The sequence below is a fragment of the Mugil cephalus genome, chromosome 2 (assembly GCF_022458985.1).
Source record: "Mugil cephalus isolate CIBA_MC_2020 chromosome 2, CIBA_Mcephalus_1.1, whole genome shotgun sequence".
Lineage (NCBI taxonomy): Eukaryota > Metazoa > Chordata > Actinopteri > Mugiliformes > Mugilidae > Mugil > Mugil cephalus.
In genome coordinates this window covers 17,893,447-17,916,534 of record NC_061771.1, presented here as the reverse complement: position 1 = coordinate 17,916,534, position 23,088 = coordinate 17,893,447, and the positions used below count along the sequence as shown (strand labels likewise).

At 42.2% G+C, this 23,088-nt stretch overlaps 3 protein-coding genes across 6 annotated transcripts in view; 1 reads left to right on the top strand and 2 right to left on the bottom strand.

The window, feature by feature from the left end:
• Positions 1-467: 467 nt before the first annotated feature.
• Positions 468-1,685, bottom strand: dctpp1 (dCTP pyrophosphatase 1). The gene has a single exon (XM_047577965.1). It carries the CDS (start codon positions 1,564-1,566, stop codon positions 1,039-1,041), a length of 528 nt encoding a protein of 175 aa, XP_047433921.1. The 5' UTR covers positions 1,567-1,685; the 3' UTR covers positions 468-1,038.
• Positions 1,686-1,720: 35 nt separating this feature from the next.
• gatb (glutamyl-tRNA(Gln) amidotransferase, subunit B) lies at positions 1,721-18,922 on the top strand. Its single transcript, XM_047577964.1, has 13 exons — positions 1,721-1,970; positions 3,122-3,275; positions 3,360-3,473; positions 8,864-9,062; positions 9,517-9,639; positions 9,762-9,875; positions 12,147-12,231; positions 12,800-12,844; positions 13,955-14,147; positions 14,352-14,485; positions 18,181-18,259; positions 18,359-18,493; positions 18,577-18,922. The coding sequence occupies exons 1-13, from the start codon at positions 1,825-1,827 to the stop codon at positions 18,700-18,702; spliced, it is 1,647 nt and encodes a 548-aa protein (XP_047433920.1). The 5' UTR covers positions 1,721-1,824; the 3' UTR covers positions 18,703-18,922.
• A 1,069-nt stretch (positions 18,923-19,991) lies between these two features.
• The window catches only part of fhip1aa (FHF complex subunit HOOK interacting protein 1Aa), a 33,900-nt gene continuing 30,803 nt past the window's right edge, over positions 19,992-23,088 (bottom strand). For all 4 annotated transcript variants that reach the window (XM_047577963.1, XM_047577959.1, XM_047577962.1 and 1 more), the window contains one exon: positions 19,992-22,287. In XM_047577963.1, the coding sequence (XP_047433919.1) occupies positions 22,085-22,287 (203 nt within the window). In that variant the 3' untranslated portion in view covers positions 19,992-22,084. The remainder of the gene's footprint in view (positions 22,288-23,088) is intronic.

Genomic DNA, 23,088 nt, shown 5'->3' with positions numbered 1-23,088 from the left:
TACTGAGCTCGAACAAACGCCGTTTAATTAAACAAGCCTGCAAATTAATCTCACCTTCATGGAGAGAATTTCTTACCAACTGTGACTGCGTCGCTGGTATTGTATTCAGTTTGTGGGAAGATGTGGTCCACGGAGATGCTAAACGTAGCAGGAGTCAACATATTAATGTTATAGACTAATCAGCCATAACCTTTCTGAATATCATCCTCATCCTGATCGGCTGAGGCACAGACTCCATTAAACCCCTGATAGTGTGCTGTGGATACTGGAAATTACAGAAAACTAAATTAAACTGAATCAATACAAATATTGGCAGTGATGACAGAAGCTTTAGTTGCAGGAGTGTTGCATTCAACCGCATTAGCTATGACTGTGCGTTTAGACTTCACTTGCTGCAACAAACTGCTCGTTGCTCTCGTCATTTCCTCTTTGAATCAACTAAAAAAAATGAGTGAAAAACACAAAGCAAGGATTTAGAGCATCTTTTACTTTGGGAAACGAGTTGTGACAACAACAAAACCCCCACATTTGGTAGGAAATGAGGACAACTTAAAAAAAAAAAAAGCAAAGAAACTTATATATAAACAATACACAATTACCGTTTTCCCCTCACTTCCTTACTATTTTTTATGCCGGTGTCAGTCAGTACAATAACGGCTCAACGCCAGCAGATTTTCTACTGTCACGCTCCTAAACTGGAGGCAAAATCAATTTAAAATGTTCTTTCTAGTCCTCCCCCGAGGCTCTGCACAGCAGCTAGATTTCCTGTTACAATGAAGCAGCGCCGGCTCACACTGACTCAGACACCGCAATGCTCAGACTTAAAACCAGGATTTAAAAGCTAACTTCAGTAGGACTCATCAAGTGCTTGGCATGTTAAATGTAGGTATATGTAAGCGACAGAAAATGCACCGCAGCCAAGAATTATTCATGGTTAAGAAACGAGCCAACCCAGAGAAAAAAAAGCAATTTGAACCAATAATTAATAAAATGTTGGTCATTAGAAGGTCATAGTCCACAGCCTCTTCACACCTGCACTCAGTCCTTGTACTCGGTGTACTTTTTGGCCGAGCCATGCACTTTGCTGGCCGGGTATTTGAGTCGGTTCAGAGCCATTTTACGCAGAACTGCTTGGGGGAGGTCGACTCGACACTTCTCGGCGAGCTCCACCAGGTAGATCATCACGTCGCTAAGTTCATGCGCCAGCTGCTCCCGCTCGGACTCGGTCCAGTCCGGAAGACCCTCGGCCACCTCTCCCCGCCACTGGAAGAGCTCCGCCACCTCGCCCACCTCCCCGACCATGGCCAACAGCAGGTTCCTGGGCTGGTGGAACTGGTTCCAGTCCCGCTCGTCCGTAAACTCGGCCTGCATACGCCGGATATCCTCGACGGTGGGCTCGGAGCTGAAGGTGAACCTCTGCGGCCGCTCTGCTACTCCGTTCTGCCGCTTGGACGGGGCCGGAGTTTCCCTTGCTTCTCCGTTTGACTTGGCAAACTCTTCGCTGCTGTGGTTAGACGACACTCCGTCCTTCACTCCAGATGCATCTTTTCCGTTCGTTGCCATCATGTTGGATGTATTTTGTCAAATGTGTCGCGCAAAAAGTTCTAAAAACAGGCGTGAACAACAACCGGGCTCCTCTGCTGCCAGGTGGATAAATCCCGCCAGTTGTCCGAGCGGAAGTGACGTGTCTTAAGACGTAAACCGGAAGTTTCGTAAAACTGGGGCTTGTAGTTTCAACCGGTGAATTGAAGACGCAGACGAAAGCCTTAAACGTCACTTTAAAAGACTACATATACCGTGTTCAGTCAAACCAGAAGGACAAACATGGCTGCCCCCTGTGTAGCAGTAAGTGAGCTGCTGCATAACATGAAACAAATATCTATATTATATCCGAAGACTTCACTTATAATCAGACGGATAAGCACAACGAGCTCACGATGCGACAGTCAACCACAGCTGAAAGCAAAAAGGTAAGAGAGGCGGATTAAGATGAGACATTTAGAGTTTAGCACAACTGACCTGCCTTCCTAACATGTATTTGACGTCAGAAGAAGTACTCTGGTATTTTAATTAAGCGGTAATAGTGCGTAATACTGCCTCTTAATAATATTTACCGTACTTAAGTATATGAATATTTTCAGAAAAATCTGCCTTAACTATCGAATTAGTCACGACACAGCAAATTTAAAGTTTAAATGTTCCATTATTGAATTATTATTAATGATACGAGTAGCATTTAAATATCGTACATTGTTTTTCTTACGTAGTGCACTGTTAGGTGGCTTCATTTACTGTATATTTTCATACACTGGGTTTGTGTGCATTCATAGGGCTAGTGCAACGTTGCACTATCTTTTTGTGAAATATGTAGTGTAAATCTCCAGGTTTTAAAACCTCATGTTTTAAATGCATAGATTGCGCCACGAAACAACGCACGATTCTCAATGATGCAGAGAATATGTGTTAATAAAGGTTATTTAATAAGTTATTTCAGAAACCGCAAGTGAGCAGGGGTCCCCGAATCTATGATTCTTTCCACAAACCTTTAGGGTTTACTGTCACTGTGATGCCTAGAGTGTAACAGAAAATCTAAATTTGTAGGAGCATCATTAAAAAACCAAACCTGTCATGTATAAAATAGACTACAATATAAACTGAAAGGATAAATTAAAGATACTGCTCTGTCGTTCCAGCACAGGAGCATTGTGCATCCATCCTGGATAAATAGAGAAGAATGAACTTGTTTGTCTCCAGCTGCTTGGAAAGTTAATCTTTACATACTTGAGATAATTGACAGACATCACTCTTTTCAATGTTTTATTTTATTTATTTATTTTTTTATCTTATTCAGCTGTGGGTACTTCTTGTGTGCATTTCATTTTAGGAAGATGATATGAATCAAAATCACAGTGAAATATCCGATAATTTTTTTAATGTATGTTTACTTTTTAAATCTTATTTATTCTGGTCATTTTCTAGTGTAAACACACTACAACATTATAATAACCTGCATAGCATTTGTATGTAATAGGACTCTCCCATGTCCTCCTGACATCCACTTCCCTTTCTTGCCACCTTTAACGTAGAAGTTTCTTTTTTGTCCCACTACCATGCGCCTCAGCTCCCCCCAGCAGCTGGTCGGAGTGGTGGGTTTAGAAATCCATGCCCAGATTAACTCCAGCACCAAGCTGTTCTCTGGCTCTCCGGTTCGCTTCTCAGCTCCTCCAAACTCCCTTGTGTCGTTCTTTGACGCGTCCTTACCCGGCACGCTACCCGTAAGTAAAGTTGGACTTAATTAAAACAAATTTAAAACTAGCATCCTGACAGAAACTCGGCTAATGTCCCTGACGTGTCCCCAGGTCCTGAACAAGCGGTGCGTCGAGGCAGCAGTGATGACAGGACTGGCTCTCAGCTGCACCATCAACACAAAGTCCCTTTTTGACAGGAAACACTACTTTTACGCTGACCTCCCTGTAAGTTTGCCTCTCCTTGTCCCCAGTTGTCACTTTCTGTGAAGCGTCTAGGGTTCAGTGGTTGGGAGGGCGATAAATCAGGAGTTAGGTGTTACCTCCTCTGACAAGCAGCTTTATAGAGTCACGGCCCTCATTCATTTCATGCTGCATCATTGCTTTCGCTTTACATGAGCTGTCTTCTTCTCATCTTCCTTCGGCTTCTCCATGGCAACCCTCCCAGTGAACTCTCCTGGCGTAAGCTCTAATTTAAGTAGTGAGCCAGTCGTGCTGAAGCGGCGCAAATGCTATCGGCCACCTATACAGACAAATAACGCAGAAAATGACTTCACAGCTTTACTTGATTGCACGCTTTTCTGTTTCTATATTATCCATATCCTGGAAGGAGTCGTCCAACTGAGCGACGCTTCACATGGTTATGAACCTTCTCTGCTGATAATATAATGTTAAAACAAACTGTTTTAGAAGCAGAGGTCTTCACATGACTCTGATAGTATAATAACTACCAGAAATTGGCTTCAGCCATTTTCTCACAGTCTGTGTTTTCTAATGTAATCTCATTCTTAATTGAGGGAGAAAAACAAACTGTAAATGCAGTTTTACAGTATTGTCCATCTACAGTTGACAAGGTGAATATATAGAAAACAGCTGCCCGCAGGAATCACAGATCAGCGTTTACCTTTACTCATGTTTCTTTCCACTTTTGTGAATGTAAGTCCTGTACGCTCTCCTAATAACTGGAGGTTCTTTCACTTAGCTTCTAGCTTAGATGAGGTTTAGTGCAGATCCAGCTGAATGAGAATGTGCAGGGGTGTAACACGCAGCTGTATCCTAAAGTAGTAAAGTAAATGAGCAGAGGTTTACTTGAACTGAGGCGGAACGGCAATTTCTTTGACTTCGATTTCAATTTCTAGTAGACTGACCACATTTTTTTTTACAAATGAAACCAGTTGTATGAGTTGTTGTACTGAACTTTATTAACTTAAACTTCAGTTGAATCAAGTCTGCAACAGATTTAAAGTTAAACCTCTTTAGAGGAGTTGAAGTGATGTTAACAGGATGTAGCACAGGTTCAGATTAAAGCGGAGGTCCAGTAGGTTCAGTGGACTGTAAATTTTAAACTTCCTCACATCTAATGTACCAGAAAAACACAATGTTCACTCAGGAGAACAGAGTTTGGAAATGATTAGAACAGTTAGGGTAACGCAGAGCAAAGCATATAAAGACCACAATTTGAAAAGAAAGCAAAAAAAAAAGGTTACATGTGTATATTAATAGGGACTAGAGACTGGATTCATCAGTCTTGACAATTCATAATACACATACTGTTTGAAACAGTGATGGAAAAATTGTGGCTATATTTAGAGACTATCAGACGAGAATATGGGATAATAAAACTACAGACGATTACCACATTTAGCTTCATAGAGCTTCCTCTGTTGTGTACACGGCCGACCTACAACTTGCTACAACACTGCTTTAGTTCAGTCTCACTACTCTCAGAGAGCTGTTTAGGAACAGCTTCCAGCGAATATCTATGAAAACTCAGCCCTGACTCCTCACTCAGCACAAAAAACTGCAGATAGACAGTGGTCAGTGGTGAAGCTAAGGAGTCGTATATTTCCCTCAGGAGTTGGTGGAGACCAAACACAGTGCTCAAAGTCTATTTGAACATCAGACAGAAACAGACATGACTCCAAGTAAACGATAATTCTGCTTTGTAACTGAATCTCATTTAAATACCAAATTATTGAAGAGTCGGCGTCAAACTGATCATTTAAAAAAGGTATCGCAACTTTAAATTTGAGTTGTTGTTGCACTGTGTAAGTAAATGCGTTAGTATACCACTCATAGGTTTCAGGGCAAAATCTGTTCACTTCTGCTTCGTTTCTTATTTAAAAGGTTGTGGGAAGGAATTTATTTTAATAACTGGACACTGCAGCTTTTAGAGATCTTTACTCAAACAGTAGCATTCATGTTTCTGGTCATAACATGGAAATACAGTTTGTGTTTAAATATAGAGCAACACGCTATACGACGTGAATAGAAGCGGGTAGTTGTAGGCATCCCCCCTCCCCTTTAACACTGATATTTCCATTAAACAGTCATGCCAATGTAATGTTCACTTTTGCTCTCTGTAATGGAGTGCTCGCATGGCAAGGTTTTACTACCCTTCAGAGCCCCCGGGTAATTTTACTGCCATTATGAGTGACATTTTAAAGCTTAGATGGAAATGAACAAAATGTCATGGGAGCTCTAAAGTGACTTGCACCACACCGAGACCTCCTCCTCTCCTCAGAAATGTAGAAATCCTCAGAAGAAAGGTGACGTTTTGCATTTTGAATTCGTCCATACTGCCGGGGTAAGATATCACACTAACACAGCTTTGGGCAAGATAATGAGGAGGGTAACGATGGACCAGAGAACTTTAGGAGAGACTTCTTGTCTCTCTTTTTGTCATATTTTCCATGAATCTCTGGAGTGGCTTATAATTAGACAAAAGTAGCAAGAGACGCACAGGAAAAGTACTTCAACTGGTATTTTTTTTTATTATTGCACTCCACTAAATGAGCTCCCGTTGATATATCTGATTAGGTCACAGTCTGCTTCCCGAGCTGAACTGGACTCAGCTGTGAAAACGTGGCTGGAGAGGCTCGATGAAACGCAACCAGTTTCTGCAGATTTTGAGAGATGAAGTTTTCCCTGTATAATTTTCCATTTAATCGCAAAGTATATATTTTGATTACCACAGTAAATGATCCATCAAAAGGCCATGAATCTTGGAATCCCCTCCAGAAGAGTAGGCTGGGTATCATCTCCTTCAGATTCCTTCTCAACAGTCGACACACACACACACACACACACACACACAGCCGGGACAATAAAACTGATTACAAATGTTATTTTATATATTTTTATGTATTTTATATGAGACTTCCCAGACTTATCACGCTAGTAGTCTGAGCCCGAACCTTTATTTGCGTCTGTGTGCAGTGATCACGCTACCCGCTGTCGCCTCGTCTTTCTTTTTCGATATTTAGTTTGCATTAGCCTCATCAGCTCCTCAAACACTGTGTCTGCGTTGCGTGAAACAAACACCTTGATGAACTCCAGCCAGAGCGGATTTAATTATGCAGACGATGGGATGTTTTTTTTCTTGTTTTTTTTGTCACATTCGACCCCAAGTTTGAGTCTAATCTGCAGAGTGTACATTCAAAACCAGTGGCAGGAGCCGGGGAGAAATTGTCCCGCCCTTGAAAAATACATTTGTAAATTGCGTCGTACATTATTGATATGTTCCACTAGAAATCCTTGATTGGATTTTGTAAAACACCACAGTCGCTCATTAAATGATTAATGCCGCTGTCCGGCCGGCGTTCCCTCTCTGAGCCGAGATGACAGGCGAGGCATGTGTGTAAAGTTTTTAACTTTATAACCTTTAATAACGTGCCTCTAAATAATTACAATTTCCTTGTGGTGTTTGGTTTCCAAATAAACAGATGCCCCCTGGCCAGTGAAACTGTGACATATGTTTGAGGAGGGGAATGAAATCTTGGTGACCTCACTCGGGTAGCTGAAAAAAAAACCCATCAGCGAGCTGGAGTGAGGAATGAGACGGCGTGCTGAGACTTTTTCAATACAGAAAATGACTCAGCACCTCACAAAATAGGATTAAGAGTGCAGCATGTGTGTGTCCTATCCTGTACATACAGTATGTAAACATCAATTTGGATGTAAAAAAAAAAGAAAAAGAACAAAGAGTTATTGGAACTCCTCGTTAAGGCTCAGTCTTGTCTCAGAGTGTAATTGGGGAAGCTTAATGTGACTACCAGGATCTTATTAACAGCAAACTTGCCTCATCCTTCATTATGCTGCCAGAAGTAGTAGATTTATTATGCAGGGGATGCAAATAGTCACCACCTATACTGATGCTCCCTAACACACGGTATCCATGCTTCATCCTGCAGCCGAGGTAAAAGAGTAGGAACCGGGGGATTTCTATTTAAGCTCTATTCACAAAATCCAACAGATTTAAGGAGTCAATCCACCAAGAAGACCAGACACTGAAGCAGAAAATCCCAGCATTTTCTGTCTTTTCTTTTTTTTTTTCTTTTTTAATTCTTCTCTTTCTGTTTTTTAAAAAGAGGAGGCGTGCAGCTGATTGATCATGTCGATCAGACATGCAGAAAGCCCCCCCCTCCATGTCCTCACTCGCTTTAGCATAACTATGATTAATGTTTAGTTCTTGTGATGTGGTTGCCATAGTAACGCGGGGAAATTAATACTCCAGGCAGCAGGTTCTTTTACGAATAGACGAGCGCATGAAATATTTATTCCTGTGCTTTTGTGGGTAGAAACCTTGAGTGAAATGGCAGCCAGCGCTGTGTTTAATCCAGGCTGCCTCGTTCTCACATAGACACATGACAAAGGCTGGGATACTCACCGTACAGTAGCAATCTGTAGGAATTTGTATCTTGCAATCATAATTTGACGGCACTAGGGTACAGATTTAGGGGAATTGGAAAACTTTCCCTTGCCTAAATGTAGTCATATTTTCACTCTATGTCAGGCACTGACGTCTAATGAAATCTCTGACAACAGCCAGGATTTTCAGTAGTAGCACCTAAAACACACACAAGATGACATTAGTAACAGAGTGCTTGTACTAGACAGTGGTGGGCCGTCAGAATAACAGACATAGTTATATTTTCCATGAATACCTATTAAATGCTTCCTTTCATAGCTTTCCCCCTGGTTGCGGTGTTTCCAATGTGTATTTTCATACAAAAGCTCTTATCCAATCACATTCCAAGCATGATTTGTTGCTAGGGTCAGAGAAATCTGCCCGGAGGCCTTCAGAATCAGTTCTGCAGACTGACTCTGATGAGACTGTAGCTTTAACAAATCAGATTGAGTTGAGGACGTCAGGGCCTGCTGGCAGGACTACGGTGACGGCAGCGTATTCAGTGTTTCCCCTGGGTTTACGACACCACGTTAGTCCGAATAGTCTGGTTTTATACTGGTTTTATTTAGCCTGGTTTTATTCTGGCATTCTGGCCATAGACATAGATATGTCGGTGCAGAGCTCTGCCCATGCTTAAAATAGATCAGTAGCATCATTATTTATTAGATGTGTTCTATAGGAAAAGTGACTTTCACGGAGGACGTGGGGTCCCGTTGGGTGGGTGGGTGTCGGTGGGGAAAAGTGGTGGTTGGTTGTGTAAAGCTGGAGGAAATTGAAGGCCTAGGTGGAAAATGTACGGCCCGCCACTGCTTTTAGTCTAATATAATTGTGGATTGCTGGCAGGGAGGTGACGAAAGGTTCAGTTTCATGGTCGCATATTTTAAGATTTTAAGGTAAAGTTTTAAATAATGCGATTTTCTCCTTCCAGGCCGGATACCAGATCACTCAGCAACGGCTGCCAATTGCTGTGGATGGCACGCTGACCTACGGCCTCCTCGGAGGAAAAAAGAGAGGCCAGATGATAAGAAAAAACGTGCATATCAAACAGATTCAGCTGGAACAGGACAGCGGCAAGAGTCTCCACGATGACGTCCGCAGCCAGACACTCGTAGACCTCAACAGAGCAGGTAATCCTGGAGAGCGACCATCTGTGCTGTACCATTAAAGAGCAGGAGTCCTGTATTTTTCTTAAGTCCCCAAAAGGCAGTGGTAAATTAATTATCTCATTTGCCTTGTTATATCTAATTCCTCTTGTTCTATTGTTTTCATCGACATTAAACATTCATTGCTGAGTTGGGTGACATGTTTGTTCGTTATGACGCATATGATTTTTCAACAACCTAGGGCGAGAATAGTACCCAACACATACACAGTCTACCACCAACCTATGAGTGATATACTAACATGTCATTGGAGTTTTCATAAAATCTGTTGACAGTGCAACAACAAGTTTTTTTGTTCAACACTAGTAGAAAACAATGTTCGACAGAGCTACCATGTGAAGCTGTTGAAGTTTGTCAGAGCGCTCCGTGGGATGGGTACCTTAAAGAAGTAAAACACAGCCGCCTTCTCGTGCATCAGGTGTAGGTCTAATGGAGCTGGTGATGGAGCCAGACATGAGCTGTGGGGAGGAGGCTGCTGCAGCTGTCAGTGAGCTTCAGCTCATCCTGCAAGCCCTGGGCACCTGTCAAGGCAACATGTCTGGTATGGAAATCGCTCTCTGTCTCTGCCTCCTTCACTCTAGTTTATTTTTTTTTTCTCTGAGCTTCGAGACCTCTAAACTTATTTCTTTCTCTGCATGCATTGCTGTGCCTCTTTCTCCTCAGAGGGCCAGATGCGAGTGGATGCCAACGTGTCCGTGCACAGACCAGGTGAGCCTCTGGGCACCAGGACGGAAGTGAAGAACATCAACAGCATCCGATACCTGGCCAAGGCTATAGGTAGGCACTGTTAAAAAGCTTAAAACTTGAGCGTGAGATAAGCTTTAAGGGACTAAGGATATCTGTACGTGTCTAAATTGGTTGCAGGATTGCTCACGCACCACAGACCTTTAATTTGTGTTTGCATGCATTGTTATAATTATTTGGAGTGTATGTGTTAAACTGGTAAATTTGTGCAACTACTACTGAAGTAGTACAGGCTGAAGTCTTAAGAAGTGATTTTCAACCACTGTGCAGATTTCATGTCACTGTAGCTTTAGGTGGTCAGGAGACCTCCTTTATACATGGCATTAGTCATTTTTCCTATATCACAATTGCTTGGCTTCAAGAAGCGTCTTATAGGCTAACTGAGATCATTTGAATCAGTTAGCGTAGGGGTGTACCTGTAGATGTATGCAAAGGGAAAGTTTCCAACCGTGAAGCATGGGGGTGGCAGCATCATGCTGTTTTGCTGCAGGAAGTACTAGTTCACTTCAGAAAATAGAGAGAGATATATATAATATGGATATTAAAGCAAACAAAGTCGAGATATTGGAGTGGCCCTCACTGAGCCCCGATGTCAAGCTGATAATAAAAAAAAAATAACAGGCTTGTGGAAGCATACCTGATATGTTACTACCTAACAGTAACTGTGTGCATAAACTCATTAAAATGTGAAGAAATAAATATAACCTTCTATAATTCTGAAAATAGAGTAGAACAGAATGTCTTTATTATCATTGTACAGGTACAACAAAATTATTAAGGAAGGAGAAAAAATAACTAGTAATCCTAAAATGCCTAAAAAACATAATATGAACTAGGATTAAATCTTAAATCTAATGGGCTAAGGTGTGCTCAAACTTCTGATATCAACTGCACATTAAGAGTTACATCAAAAGGTTGCTATACTATTCATATCTGTACAACAGGCACGAAGCGACTGCCAGTTCAAATAACAAACGCAGAAAACGATAAGACCTACCAGCTCCTCAAAATAACCTTACACTTTATTTATAACCTTCCATAACACAACTACACTTAATGCAATTAAGCCTGTTAGATGTGTCCTAAGCCTAAGTGTTAAACGTTTACTAGGTGATGTCCATACTGTTTTTGAGAATATATTATCGTAGGTGAGAACTGCACACTTAACTCGCTGCATAAATATCCCACAATGCAGTTCAGTAGAGGTGAGATTGGAGGGTTGCCACAGTTACATGGGACTGTTGCCACACAATAGTTAAACGCAGATCTGTGTGTCCGATACATATTACAGCTTGTTCACATGGAGGAGCATATTGGATAACAGTGTTGAGTATGTAGCGTATAATTTGTGGCTGGAACCACCAACTTCCTGGAGTATCCATTGGTTGCCTGGCAACTAGCCCCAGTGGCATTATTGCCAATATTTCTCATAAGCTCAGTGCTACGGTAATTGCATTGAAGTAGTTTTAGATCAACAAATATATACGTCTTGCTCCCTTCAAAAGAAAATGCTAATTCATGAAAAAAATTTACAGAATGACATTAATCTTTTCCTCACTAATGCTGTTTTAAACCCATCTGCTATCAGTCAATATGTTTTCTGACCACTAGCAGATAGACATGTTACAGCAGCTTTATTGAGCATTTCCTTTTCATTCTACTGGGAAATTAAAGTTGTTTTTCATTCATTTAATTTATTTGACAGCTATAGATATAAAGGCCCCGTGTGACAAAGCATATTTTTTAAGTCAGCGCTTAAAAAAAAAAAAGGATAGTTTTTTTTTTGTTGAAATGAGAACAAGATGGCTTGATTTATGACGACACATTAAGACGGGTAGCATAGTCGATGTTGACAGTAACTTGTGAAGCGTACGTACAGGACTGACAGCCATTCATAAACTATTAGCTGAGTGATCGCAGCGTGGGACGGGGAGCTGACTCCTCGCAGATGCTCGCTTAAAAACGGCAAAGCTTCTCTGTGGGCTACATCTTCACTGATAGAGCTCCGAGCTGACAAATAGCCCGAGCCGGAAAATTTCATCCTTTTTACATTCAGATTTTTATAAAAGTGTGGTTTGACATGTCGCGGGGCTGTGCCTGAATTATTTATCAATGTATCACATTGGCTCAGCGCTAAAGTGGTATTTAAAAGTCATGAAGAAAAACATCATTTATCAGATTTGTAATGTGGCAGCAGCCTGAGACCTGAGGATTGCTGGTGTATAACAGCAGGTGTTTGGCATTCGCCGGCGAATTATGTTTGTGGTCTGAATTTGTGCTCCTGTTCTCCCTTTTGTTCGCCAGACTTCGAGATTCAGAGACAGATTGAGGTCCTGCGGCGAGGGGGGAAGGTGCAAAACGAGACCCGAGCGTATGATTCCAAATCAGGGTAAGAAGATGAAAAATCAGCAGAGTGCTGCCAAAATTTAGCCACTATAACACCCTCCTGACTGGGCTCCTTGCCTGGTTCATTAGTGCTGAGCTTTGCCGAGGATGAACCATCATGGTAATGATGATGAATAGAGCCATTTGGATGCTACCGTTGTCCTGCGTTATCTGTGAGCCGCTCACGGGCTTATGAGCTCACAGAATGAGCCAGCTACCACACAGCTGAGGCCTTGATCATCTTCTGGTGCTCTGCCTGCCTCCCGTGAGGCCTCGCACGTCAGAGGTACACAGGGAAGCGCGTTAAACAGTGTGTGTGTGTGTGTGTGTGTTTGTGTGAGGGCCTGCGATCGGCTCTTTCTTCTCGTCCCCAAAAGTGGAAGCAGATCTGACGAGGCTGGTTTAAAGGGGACCGTCGCCACACATACACACACAGTACACAACATTCACATTCTTCTTTGTTTTATTGCACCTGAGCGTTCTTAGGTTGGGGAGTTGGGGGGTGATGAACAGAAAAGAAGGCAAATCAGAAGATGTGTCAGAAGGTTGATTCATGTCGTCTTGTCTTCCAGGGAGACCATTCCCATGAGGGACAAAGAAGGTCTTCAGGACTACAGGTGTGTGAGTTTGTGGGCTTTTCTACATATTCTGTATAACATATATTAAAAGATGAATGTAATAAAGTGGCTTTAAGAACAATACCACTGACGTTCAGTAGGAAAAAAAGCTTCAGCTCCATCAATAATCATCCATTCAAAAATGTATAAATTAAGTGATTATCTTATCTCATGATTAACCCTTTGACTTTCACACTAAGAAATACGATTAATCACGATTAAATATAATTTATCTTTAATATATTTAATAGTAATAGTATTTTGACATATTATTATTAAAACATTCACAGGGTTGTACAGATACTGAAGCTGCATGATGTATATATTCGAGCTATGGTCATCCGTCCAAAAGCGCTACATCTCAAAATATATAAAAGCCACAGCCTAGGTATTTGTATGTGTATATATATATATATGTGTGTATATATATACACATATATATATATGTATATATATATATATGTATAAAATGTGTTCCCACATGGGCAAATTTGTGTATTTTACAAACTGAATGACTAGCAATGGCTAGAAATCGAGCATTTTATTGTCTACTACTACTACTACTACAAAAGATCAACCGTGTGGTTACAATGCCAGTCAAAGAGTTAAGGAGATGTTACATAATGTCTGGGGACATGCTTGATTGATACGTCTGATTCACAAGCCGTGCTCAGGCTCTCAGTCAGACCCACCCGTCGCTCCTCCCCAGCTCCTCCCACTCGTCCAAAATAAGAAAATGTCAAACCCCGTGACTGCGTCTATCTTTTATGTACAGTTAATAGTCATAGTAGATGATCTTGTCCTCACTGGGGAGCAGCGGCTAGATGGAGAGAAATAAACATCCGTCTGGGCCTCGGCTGATGCGTATGTATGTGTGTGTTAGACTGAAGTCGTGGGGGAAATGATGGACTGACATGTTTAAGCCTGATGGAGCCAAATCATTCCCAGAGCAAGTGAAATATGGAACAAGTGTGGTGTCGAGAGGACTATTAGTGTCTCAACAAAAGCTAAGCTGCCTTTCTCTGACCTTATCTGTGCTGCCGATAAAGTCTTCTCCTCCTCTCCCTCCCCCTCCTCTCCCCTCCTCTCCCCTCCCCTGCCTTTCTTCAGGTTTATGCCAGAGCCCAACCTGCCCCCTCTGATTGTGTATGAGGATAACGCATCGCTGCCCCCTGGCATTGACGCATGCCAAGCGGTGGTGGTGCAGAAGATAAAGGAAGGCCTGCCAGAGCTACCCAGTGTCAAAAGAGACAGGCTGGTGCAAATGTACGGCATCCTGCCCGAGCACAGCTTCACTCTGGTGGTGAGTTTCCAGCCGGGGGAGAAAAAAAAAAAGAAGCACGTCCCTTCACCAGATTAGTTGCTTTCTTTTAATTGCCGTCCGATCAAGACCGATCAGGCCTGGCCTGAGTCTTAGCAGGAGGCAGCTGGCGGCCTCTGCTGAGATGATTTGAGCCTAATTAGATAGCGTACCTGTGACGACCATTTTCACGGTGTTGTGCTGCAGAATGAGGACGGGCTGGTGGAGTACTTTGAGGCGGTGCTGAAGGCGACCAAGAAGGAGCCCAGGAAAGTGATCGGCTGGGTGACAAACGAGCTGCTGGGTCTCCTCAAAGTGCAAGACCTGAGCGTGAAGCAGAGGTGAGGACCACGCGAGCAAACCCTGACTTTCATTACATAATGCTTCGTGTTTTTCCCCCGTAACTCAAGTGCCTTGGGGAAGACTGATGTGACAATAGAACCACAACTGGAAGCAAAAGCCAGGGCTTTTAAATCAAAGTACTACATACATTGATCAGCCACAACATTAAAACCACTGACAGGAGTAATGACCATCTTGTGACAATACAATGTTCTGCTGGAAAACATTTGGACCGGGTTATCATGTGGATGTTACTTAGACGTGTAGCACCCACTTAGACCAGACCAGGCACCCCCACCCCACAACAATGACACTCCATGACGGCAGCCACCAACTCCAAAGTTTGAACTATTTATCTGGAGCTTTGGGATTAAGACTGTAAAAACGCCCTGTTAAAGAAAGTACATTCTGTTATGTGGTGTCACATGCCTCAGAGCCAAGATTTTCATTCACATGAAAAGCTTTGTCTAAATTAATTGTCACATTGCAGTGATCCAGCACATCCAGTGTCATACATTTTACTAAACTTTACTAAACTTAAGTCACAGACACTTAAGGACACAGTGTTTTTTGTAGCCGATAACTAACCAGGTAGAGTCTCCTCTTCGCACACGTGAGCATTAGATCTGAGTTAAATACACACAAGGAGGAGGGTGGAGGGAGCGGAGTCCTGGCAGCAAACAGCGTTGGCATGTGTGTGTATCAGCAGAGTGAAGTTGCCAACATTTGCCTGACAGGATTTACTAGTGTGGAGTAGCCAATAACAAGAAGGGGGGAGACAGGAGATCATGTGGGAAGGCTTGTAAACATGAACTGCAGGAGCTCGACTGTCAACAGCAGTCCAACAGGTCCAGCATTACGCCGTGTTTTTAATAAACACTTTGCCGTTATTAACCTCCGTCACAGCCAAACATCACGTTCTTATCCGCAGCTTGTGTTGTTTCAGTGTGCGGTTGTAAAGCGGGAATGGTGAGAGAAAGCTAAAATAAGGACCACTGTGCCAGTGACTGAGGCGTTTAGTTTTATAAATATGAAAAATAGTTAGTGGCTATCAATCTATTGAAAAAAAAAGGCAAATGTTAAATAATGAAAAGCGATGTTTTGCGTCTGTTTTTTGGGTTTGTTACCAACTCCCGTTGATGTACTAAACATACATACTAAATTAAACACTGGTTCAGTAGGAGGTGCACTAAAATCCAATTACTGAATGGTTTTCTCTTTATTCCTCCAGAAGGTTTGCACTGAATTAATGAGCTTTCAGCCAACAAACGAGCTACAGCATAGTGTTCAGAATAATGTTATTTTTTATATATATATATTTATTTGAAAATAAGAGTACATCAGCCATTCTGGGATTGAATCGTTCTCACTGTACCACAAAAATGGCAGAAGGTAAATGACTAGATCGTCCCATATTCACCCCTTAAGAGAAAAGTCTGTTGTATAAACCAATTCACAGTTTGTAAACAGTGTGTTTACAAGCTCTGAAGTGTGTTTTTAAGGGGGCGGGGCTTAACTGGAGGCAAAACACAAGCACAAAACCTCCGGGTCTGAGCAATGTGGAAGTGCAAAAAATTGCAGTTCATCAAGTGGCCGACTGAGGCTGGCTCAAAAAGGGAACAAATCAAAGCATGTTAAAAAGCCCAACTTTATAACATAATTTGTTTATTTTTTATTTAGGTTTAAAATTCTGCATAATTAAGGGCGTTCCTGCTATTAGTGACAAGCCTGAGCAAATGGGTAGCGGAGAGTTGGGTGGGCGAGTCTCAACGTTTGACTCAACCCCCCCCCCATGTCCATATTTGGAATAATGTGGGTGGAGTGAAGCTCATCCAAAATGGAGACCGTGGACTCCGCCCACTTTAGGCTTAGCTTTCAGGTCAAGATGAGTTTAAACAGTCAATGGCAAATCACTGGATCATTAAATTTGTTTTTTTTTTTTATATTATAGCCATTTTTACATAAAAGAGTTGCAGCAGTACCTTTCATGCATCCAAATCACACCCGTTCTCTCCAGCTGTTTCATACACTCATTTCACTAACTTTCATTTTAGCAATTTCCTTAAAATGGCAGTTTAATTCTTCCTGCAGCCAAAACACACACACAAAAAAAGTGACAGCAGTTGAAGCGAGTCCAACTGAGACTAGCAAAGGGACGCAGCGATAGTTTCCCAGGACTAAAAGTCCTTGTGTCATTACCGTGCACACGAAATTGAAGCGACAACAGCGCAGATGCCACGAGATTTACTTTATCTGCCGTTCTGCGACTGTGGTGAAGAAAACACTTGTGTGTATGAGGCAGCCACAAAGTCGCTGCTGTTTATTTATGCATGATGGTGCATTAGCTGTGGTTGAAAAGAAGGAGAGTTAAGGAAAAACAAAGATCGGCCCGGCAGGACTGTCAAAAGCTGCAGATTGGGAAGAAGCAGACAGACTGAGTCATATAAACGCTCGCAGAAACCTTTTAAGTACTTGGAACAATGAGGGAATAATTGGCAGTTTGGGCACCAGAAGGTAGGTGTTTAAAGAGTTCTGTTAATTACTGCAAGTATCCTCGTTCTTCTTCATGTAATCATATAATCAGCCAGAGCAAAGTTTGGTCCTCTCAGGCCAGCCCCAAATTTCTTTAAACCCTCTGAACTGACTTAATGCAACAAGAAACTAGGAAGCGGATTGGTCGGTCAGTGAAACCGCAGACACGCCATTAGGAGCCCGTCCAGGCGCCTCCACGAGCTCAGACAAGTCACTTCCCAGGGTTTCCCCACTCTGGGAAGCAGCTGTGATAGGGTGGTGGCAGGTCGGTGGCAGGATGGCGACAGCGGGGATGACAGGATTGTGAGAGTTTTTAATGTTAAAAATGGCAAAGGGACAAAATATAATGAGGGCGCTCTATTTCCATCCCAACTCTCCTTTTTGGCTGTGCCCCCTCAACCGGATGAGCTCAAGTGGCTCTTCTGCTGCGAACACGTTCTCGTGAAAGGATTATGAAATGGAGAATTTGACTTTATTCATCATGAAAAAGTGGACACTGGCACAAAAATCTAACCTTTTATCTGTTGCTTTAAACTCACCATTTCAATTGATTGGTCATAATGTAATTCATTCATTACTTATTCCTCATTTTTACTGGTTATTCACGTATTATTCATTCATTACTTAGTTCAGCTTTTTTTTTTAACCTTAGTTGTGTCAGTGAATCTTGTGGCCGTGTAATATAATACCATTATACTGCTATTTTAGTTTCACCTGTTAAATTTACTATTAACATTTTTTTTTTTTTTGCTAGATTTGTAATATTATTTTTATTTTGCATAAATGTGGGAGTATATTTTATTTCAAATTTCATTTTTACATGTAGATTCTTGATCCTTTAGTGTGTTGCCCAGAAACTGTAGGAGTTCACCCTTAATTGCACATACCCCTGGTTAGGAATCACTGCTCTGCTTGACATGAACTGGCCATGTTGGGAAGAGGTTTAGCTGAGATCGACTGGCCAGTAATTATTATCAGTTACAGACCTATTGATTTGTTTCACCTAGTTTAAACGAGCCGACATGGGGCAGACAGAAACACTGCAGCCAAACCACAAATGTCGAAAGACTCTTTCGTGCTTTCTTCCCCCCCTGCCATTTATATCACTTATTCAAGTCCATCTATTAAAGTGAAATTGAATTAAGCCTTAATTTGATTTCAGTCCAATCGCTCCTTCTGCCCTGGCTGAGCTGCTGGATCTCCAAGAAACAGGACACATCTCGTCTTCGGTTGCCAAGCAGGTCAGTCAGCTGCACCGACCACGCAGTTACCCCCATCTGTCTGCGCTTGTTTGTATTCCGGCTCTCACCTGCGTCTTACGGGCTCCTCTCTGCTCTCAGGTGTTCCAGGAGATGTGGAGGTCATCGGGCAAGACGGCCCTGCAGATCATCCAGGAGCAGGACTTGGGGCTTGTTAGCGACGCTGCACAGCTGCACAGCATCTGCCAGAAGGTGGTGGACTCGCATCCTGAAGAGGTGAGGGCTGAAACCTCGCACGTAATTTAAAGAGAGAGAGAAAAAAAAAGGATATTTGTGTTTGAGTTTTCTGTGGTTTTCAGGTCTTCGCCATCAGAAATGGGAACAAGAAAGTTTTGAACAAGCTGATGGGCCTGGTCCAGAAAGAGACCAAAGGCAGAGCTGACCCGGTCCTGGTGAGGGACATTCTACAGGAGAAGACTTCATGAGGGGGTGGAACCGATCCACGAGACCCAACGTTTACACATCTGTGTGAAAATACTGAATACATGGCAGCCGTAGAAAACCAGATTTACTGGTCACTCGAGCTTAAAATGAAGCCTATTCCCTGAGGCCGTCATTTTGTAAATACTGTACACTGTATTCTCTGGACATTAAGTTGTGTATTTATGCGTTTGAAAAGTAATAAAGCCTTTCAGGTGATGGTGATTTGTAGCCAAAAGGCATTATTGAACCCCAAGACGCCATAAAATACGTTTTTACTTCCTGATGCGATATTCAATGTTCCAGTAATGTGCCGTTTCAGCCGTCTTTACCCTAAGTAGGGTGAGTAAGTAGATGAGGTGATATTCCTCCGAATGGACCTGCGCATGATTTAATGTAACCCTTTCCATATAACCTAATGTACCGTTGGCTACGGCCACACGGGCCATTATGCTCATTTGAGAAGAGGAGGAGGGCGAAACTGCTGACATGCCAAACAGACGTCTCCAAGTGGGAGAGTGATCAGTGAGCTCCCTCTTGTGGTTTGAGCCGGCCATTTTTCCACTACATCAGATGTGCAGTCGACCTTGTACTGGTGTTTTTAAGGCTTCCCTCTTCTTCTCTGAGGTTCATATATATTTAAATTCATAAGCTGCCACAATATAATAATTTGCTACGCCCAGTGCAGGTGAGTAAGATTTAAATAATAAAGTGATTGTAAACGTAGAGTTCGGATTTTACCCCCCTTGTCAGTTTGAGTCCCTGTGTGCAGATCAGATGCAGTCTGCGGTTTCTGGTTGTGAAGTCTGACCCAATCCAGCGCCCTATATTCTGACCCATTTATACATTTTTCCCCCCACTTGTTCCATAAAAACTGAGTTTACTGCCAGTTCAGTGTCAGTGACCCGTTTGCACAGGTAACGGCTGTAAAACGATGCAGCTCAGTTACTCTTCTTCCTGTGTGTTCAGGTGTTAATGATACGCAGGGGGTTCGTAAAGGGCTCCACATCGCATTTCACCCCATCACTGCTGCACGTCCTCGTCGGCGCGTGTAAAACGACACGTTTACCCAAGAACAAGACCCAGTTTTGAACGAGATCTCTCTGGGGGTTGTTTAGAAGCTGAATGTGTATTAAATGAGGGCGTCAGTGTCTACAGAACAAACAGCCGCGAAGCAACTCCGGGGGAAAAAAGAACAAATTCACTGATGTGTCGGATGAATCCTCCCAAGGAAGGCAACTGGGTTTCTGGTCTGAAAAATCTAGCATTTGTGTAACTCAGTGAGCGAGTCCCGTTTCATTTAGCAGAATTTTGCTTTATTAAAAAGAGGCATACCATTGTATTTCATACATCAACTACGAACAGCAACCTGGTGAAATCACGAACAGGAAACAGGCCCAGTGCCATGAGAAAGGACGAATCTTTGGAATATAAGACCAGGCAGAGGCCGGTCCATATTCTTGGTTGTATTGATTGCACTCATGCCGCAGTGACTGTCGCGCTGTGCTTAACGCAGACTGAGTGGCACTGTGGTATGACAAGGCTGATAAAGTGCTCTGATACATTCAGAGAGTTATTCAAACAATTCTCAAAACAGCTCCGACTGATACAAATATACATTTCTAAACCTTTTTTGTTGTTGTTTGAAAATAAAAAATAGCATACAAATATTCTGATGCATAATTCACCCGCTGCCTGCATAGCATCTAGTAGTAGACTGGATTTAGATGGGGAACAGGAATACGCATGTCGGATTTGAACCTTGAAGTTAAAGCCAGCGCTTCATCTACTGAGCTAAACCCGTGAGACGAGAACATTGGTCTACTGAGTTCAGTTCAAAGGGTTACCACATACACTTGTACTTCGATCTACTTAAAGCAGGCAATTGTCTCTGAATCGCTTTTTTTAAGTGAGGGGGGGGGGGGGGGGGGGATTATCTAGAGACCAAACTATGATTTCAGTAAAAATAAAATGTAGATAAAAGGTCTTGATTCTCTGCCCACATTACTTCATATGTATCGCCTGCTTCAGGCAATCAGGGTCAGTGACGGGTCGTTTTTTTCCAGGAGTTTAATGAAAAATGAAGTGGAAAAAGTAGGATTTGTATTCCTCATAGTGTTTAAAGTGTGAACTGAAGTCTGAACGTGGGCACGAGTTCATTTTTATCGAAATATGCTTTGTAACAAAATATATAACTCTTGTATTTATCGTCCGTTCCAACAATCGTGTGCAATACCTGGATTAAACTGCAGACTCACAACACGTCGCCCTCGGTAATCTGCTCCAACAGATACAAAACTACGACTCAAAAACAACACAACCCCTAAACACAAGATAGTGATGACAAGCTATCAACTAAAAAGAACTCCGATACAACCGTGTTGGAAAAAAAATGTCAAAAAAAAAAAAGCTTAAATACCCCTTCCCATTGTGAAAATATGCAAAACTTAATTATAACCCCAAACGTGCTTGATTTGCATAGCGTGCTACGTCTCCACATTTGTTTTCTTACAATATGTACATTCTACAAATCACCACTAAAGTAAGGCAAATTAAATATAGCATTGAAAATCCCTGTTTTTTGTGCTGCTCTCAGTTCTGACAGTGTGCGCAGAGCTGGTGCACGAACGCGTGGACGTGGGCGCGAAGTAGGAAAACCGCTTCACCCGAGGCCGTTTCAAGAAGGGAGAAAACAGAGCGTGCATTTGAGGAGTCCTGAGGTACCATCAGTGTGAAACAGAAATCAACACAGACACCAGTTTGTGAACAGACAAAAGTGATCAACCGGTTTTCCCACGTACCATACTTTTTTCTTTCTTTTTTTTTTTGCATAAAGATAAAGTTTGGATGTGCTTTCATGACGTCGCCAACGCTGCCGCTGTTCAGCTACAAGGTCTGATAACACATCAGCACTGAATGCAATCCCACGGCGTAAAGGCAACACTCCTAAAAGGCCACCTGAGTAGTTTACAAAACTGAGAAGCAGACGTTTCGCTGTGGTTGGAGCTGGTTTTTTGAAGACATTCGGAACCTTGAAGGCTGCTGTTTGATAGAAAAAAAAAAATAAAAAAAGATGTTTGTCTAATCATCTCTCTGTCTGGTCTTTGGTCGGAGGACCCGGAGCTCGCCCCCGTACGGAGATCATCGGCTGGTGCGGGCTCCGCCGAACAGTTCAAGGTTTTCCAGCTCGAACTTTACAATAAAAGTTTAAAAAGAGGAAATTTAAAAAGACTGTTTTGATTGGAAAATAAATATATATATTTATTAAAAATAGTTCAGAGGTTTCCTCATTAAGTAGTGTCTGAAAAGGACAAAAAGTATCAAAAGAGAATTTTATAATCTTTCAGAGTTCGGCTGGAGTCATCACAGAGGCCTACCGGGACGCAATTACTCTTCCATAGGAATGTAAGATAAGATGGAGTGCTCTTGTGCAATTGCAGCCAGTTCTTTGAGGAACTCTGTGAAGAGGACGGTAGCAAAGACTTCAGTCTGATCCAGAGAGATGGCTTTGGGTTTCGGTGGTGGTGAACTCTTTAGGATCCTCCCCCCGTCGTGGTGGCTGGAGCCTCTGCCGCCGCTGGTGTTTATGTCTGAAGACGTACGGACAAAATAAGACACATGGAGTTATATATATATTTATATCTATATATATCTATGTATATACACCAATCCGCCACAACATTAAAACCACTGGCAAGGAGAAGTAAATAACATTGATCATCTTCTGACAATACAATAACGTTCTGCTGGGAAACTTTTCGACCTGGGATTCATTCGTGTGGATGTTACTTAAGACATGTACCAGCCACCTAGACCAGACCAGACACCTCCACCCCATAGCAATGACTCTCCTTGATGACAGCAGCCATCTGAAGGAGGATGCGCACACATACATAAATGGTTTAGGACCTGGACTCCACATCCTCAGATCCCAAACTGATTAATTATCTGTGGGTCTCTCTGGTCATAATGTTATGACTGATCAATGTATATAGATATATTATCACTACTGTATGTGTGCAAGACATTCTGTAAACCTACCAATACATTATTTGTCTTTTTATGAATAATTTAAACTAGAAAGTACGATCTGTATTTCTTAAGGAAAAAAAACACACACAAAAAAAAATCGGAGCGATTTAGTTATTTATTTATAGTTATTTAGCCAACTAAAGTATTCCCTTTAAATTTTCCAGTTTGGTCTCTGATCTTTCCGCAAACATTCCTCCGGCAAACGTTTTTGTAACGAGTAAAGCTCTGACACCACAGGGGATCTTGTTCAAAAACATGCCTAAACCTCCAGGGTTGAATGTGAGACCACTGCCAAACTACAAAGATACACGAGTTAACAAAATCAAGTAGAATTTATTCCGCAAAGCAGCCTGAGCCAA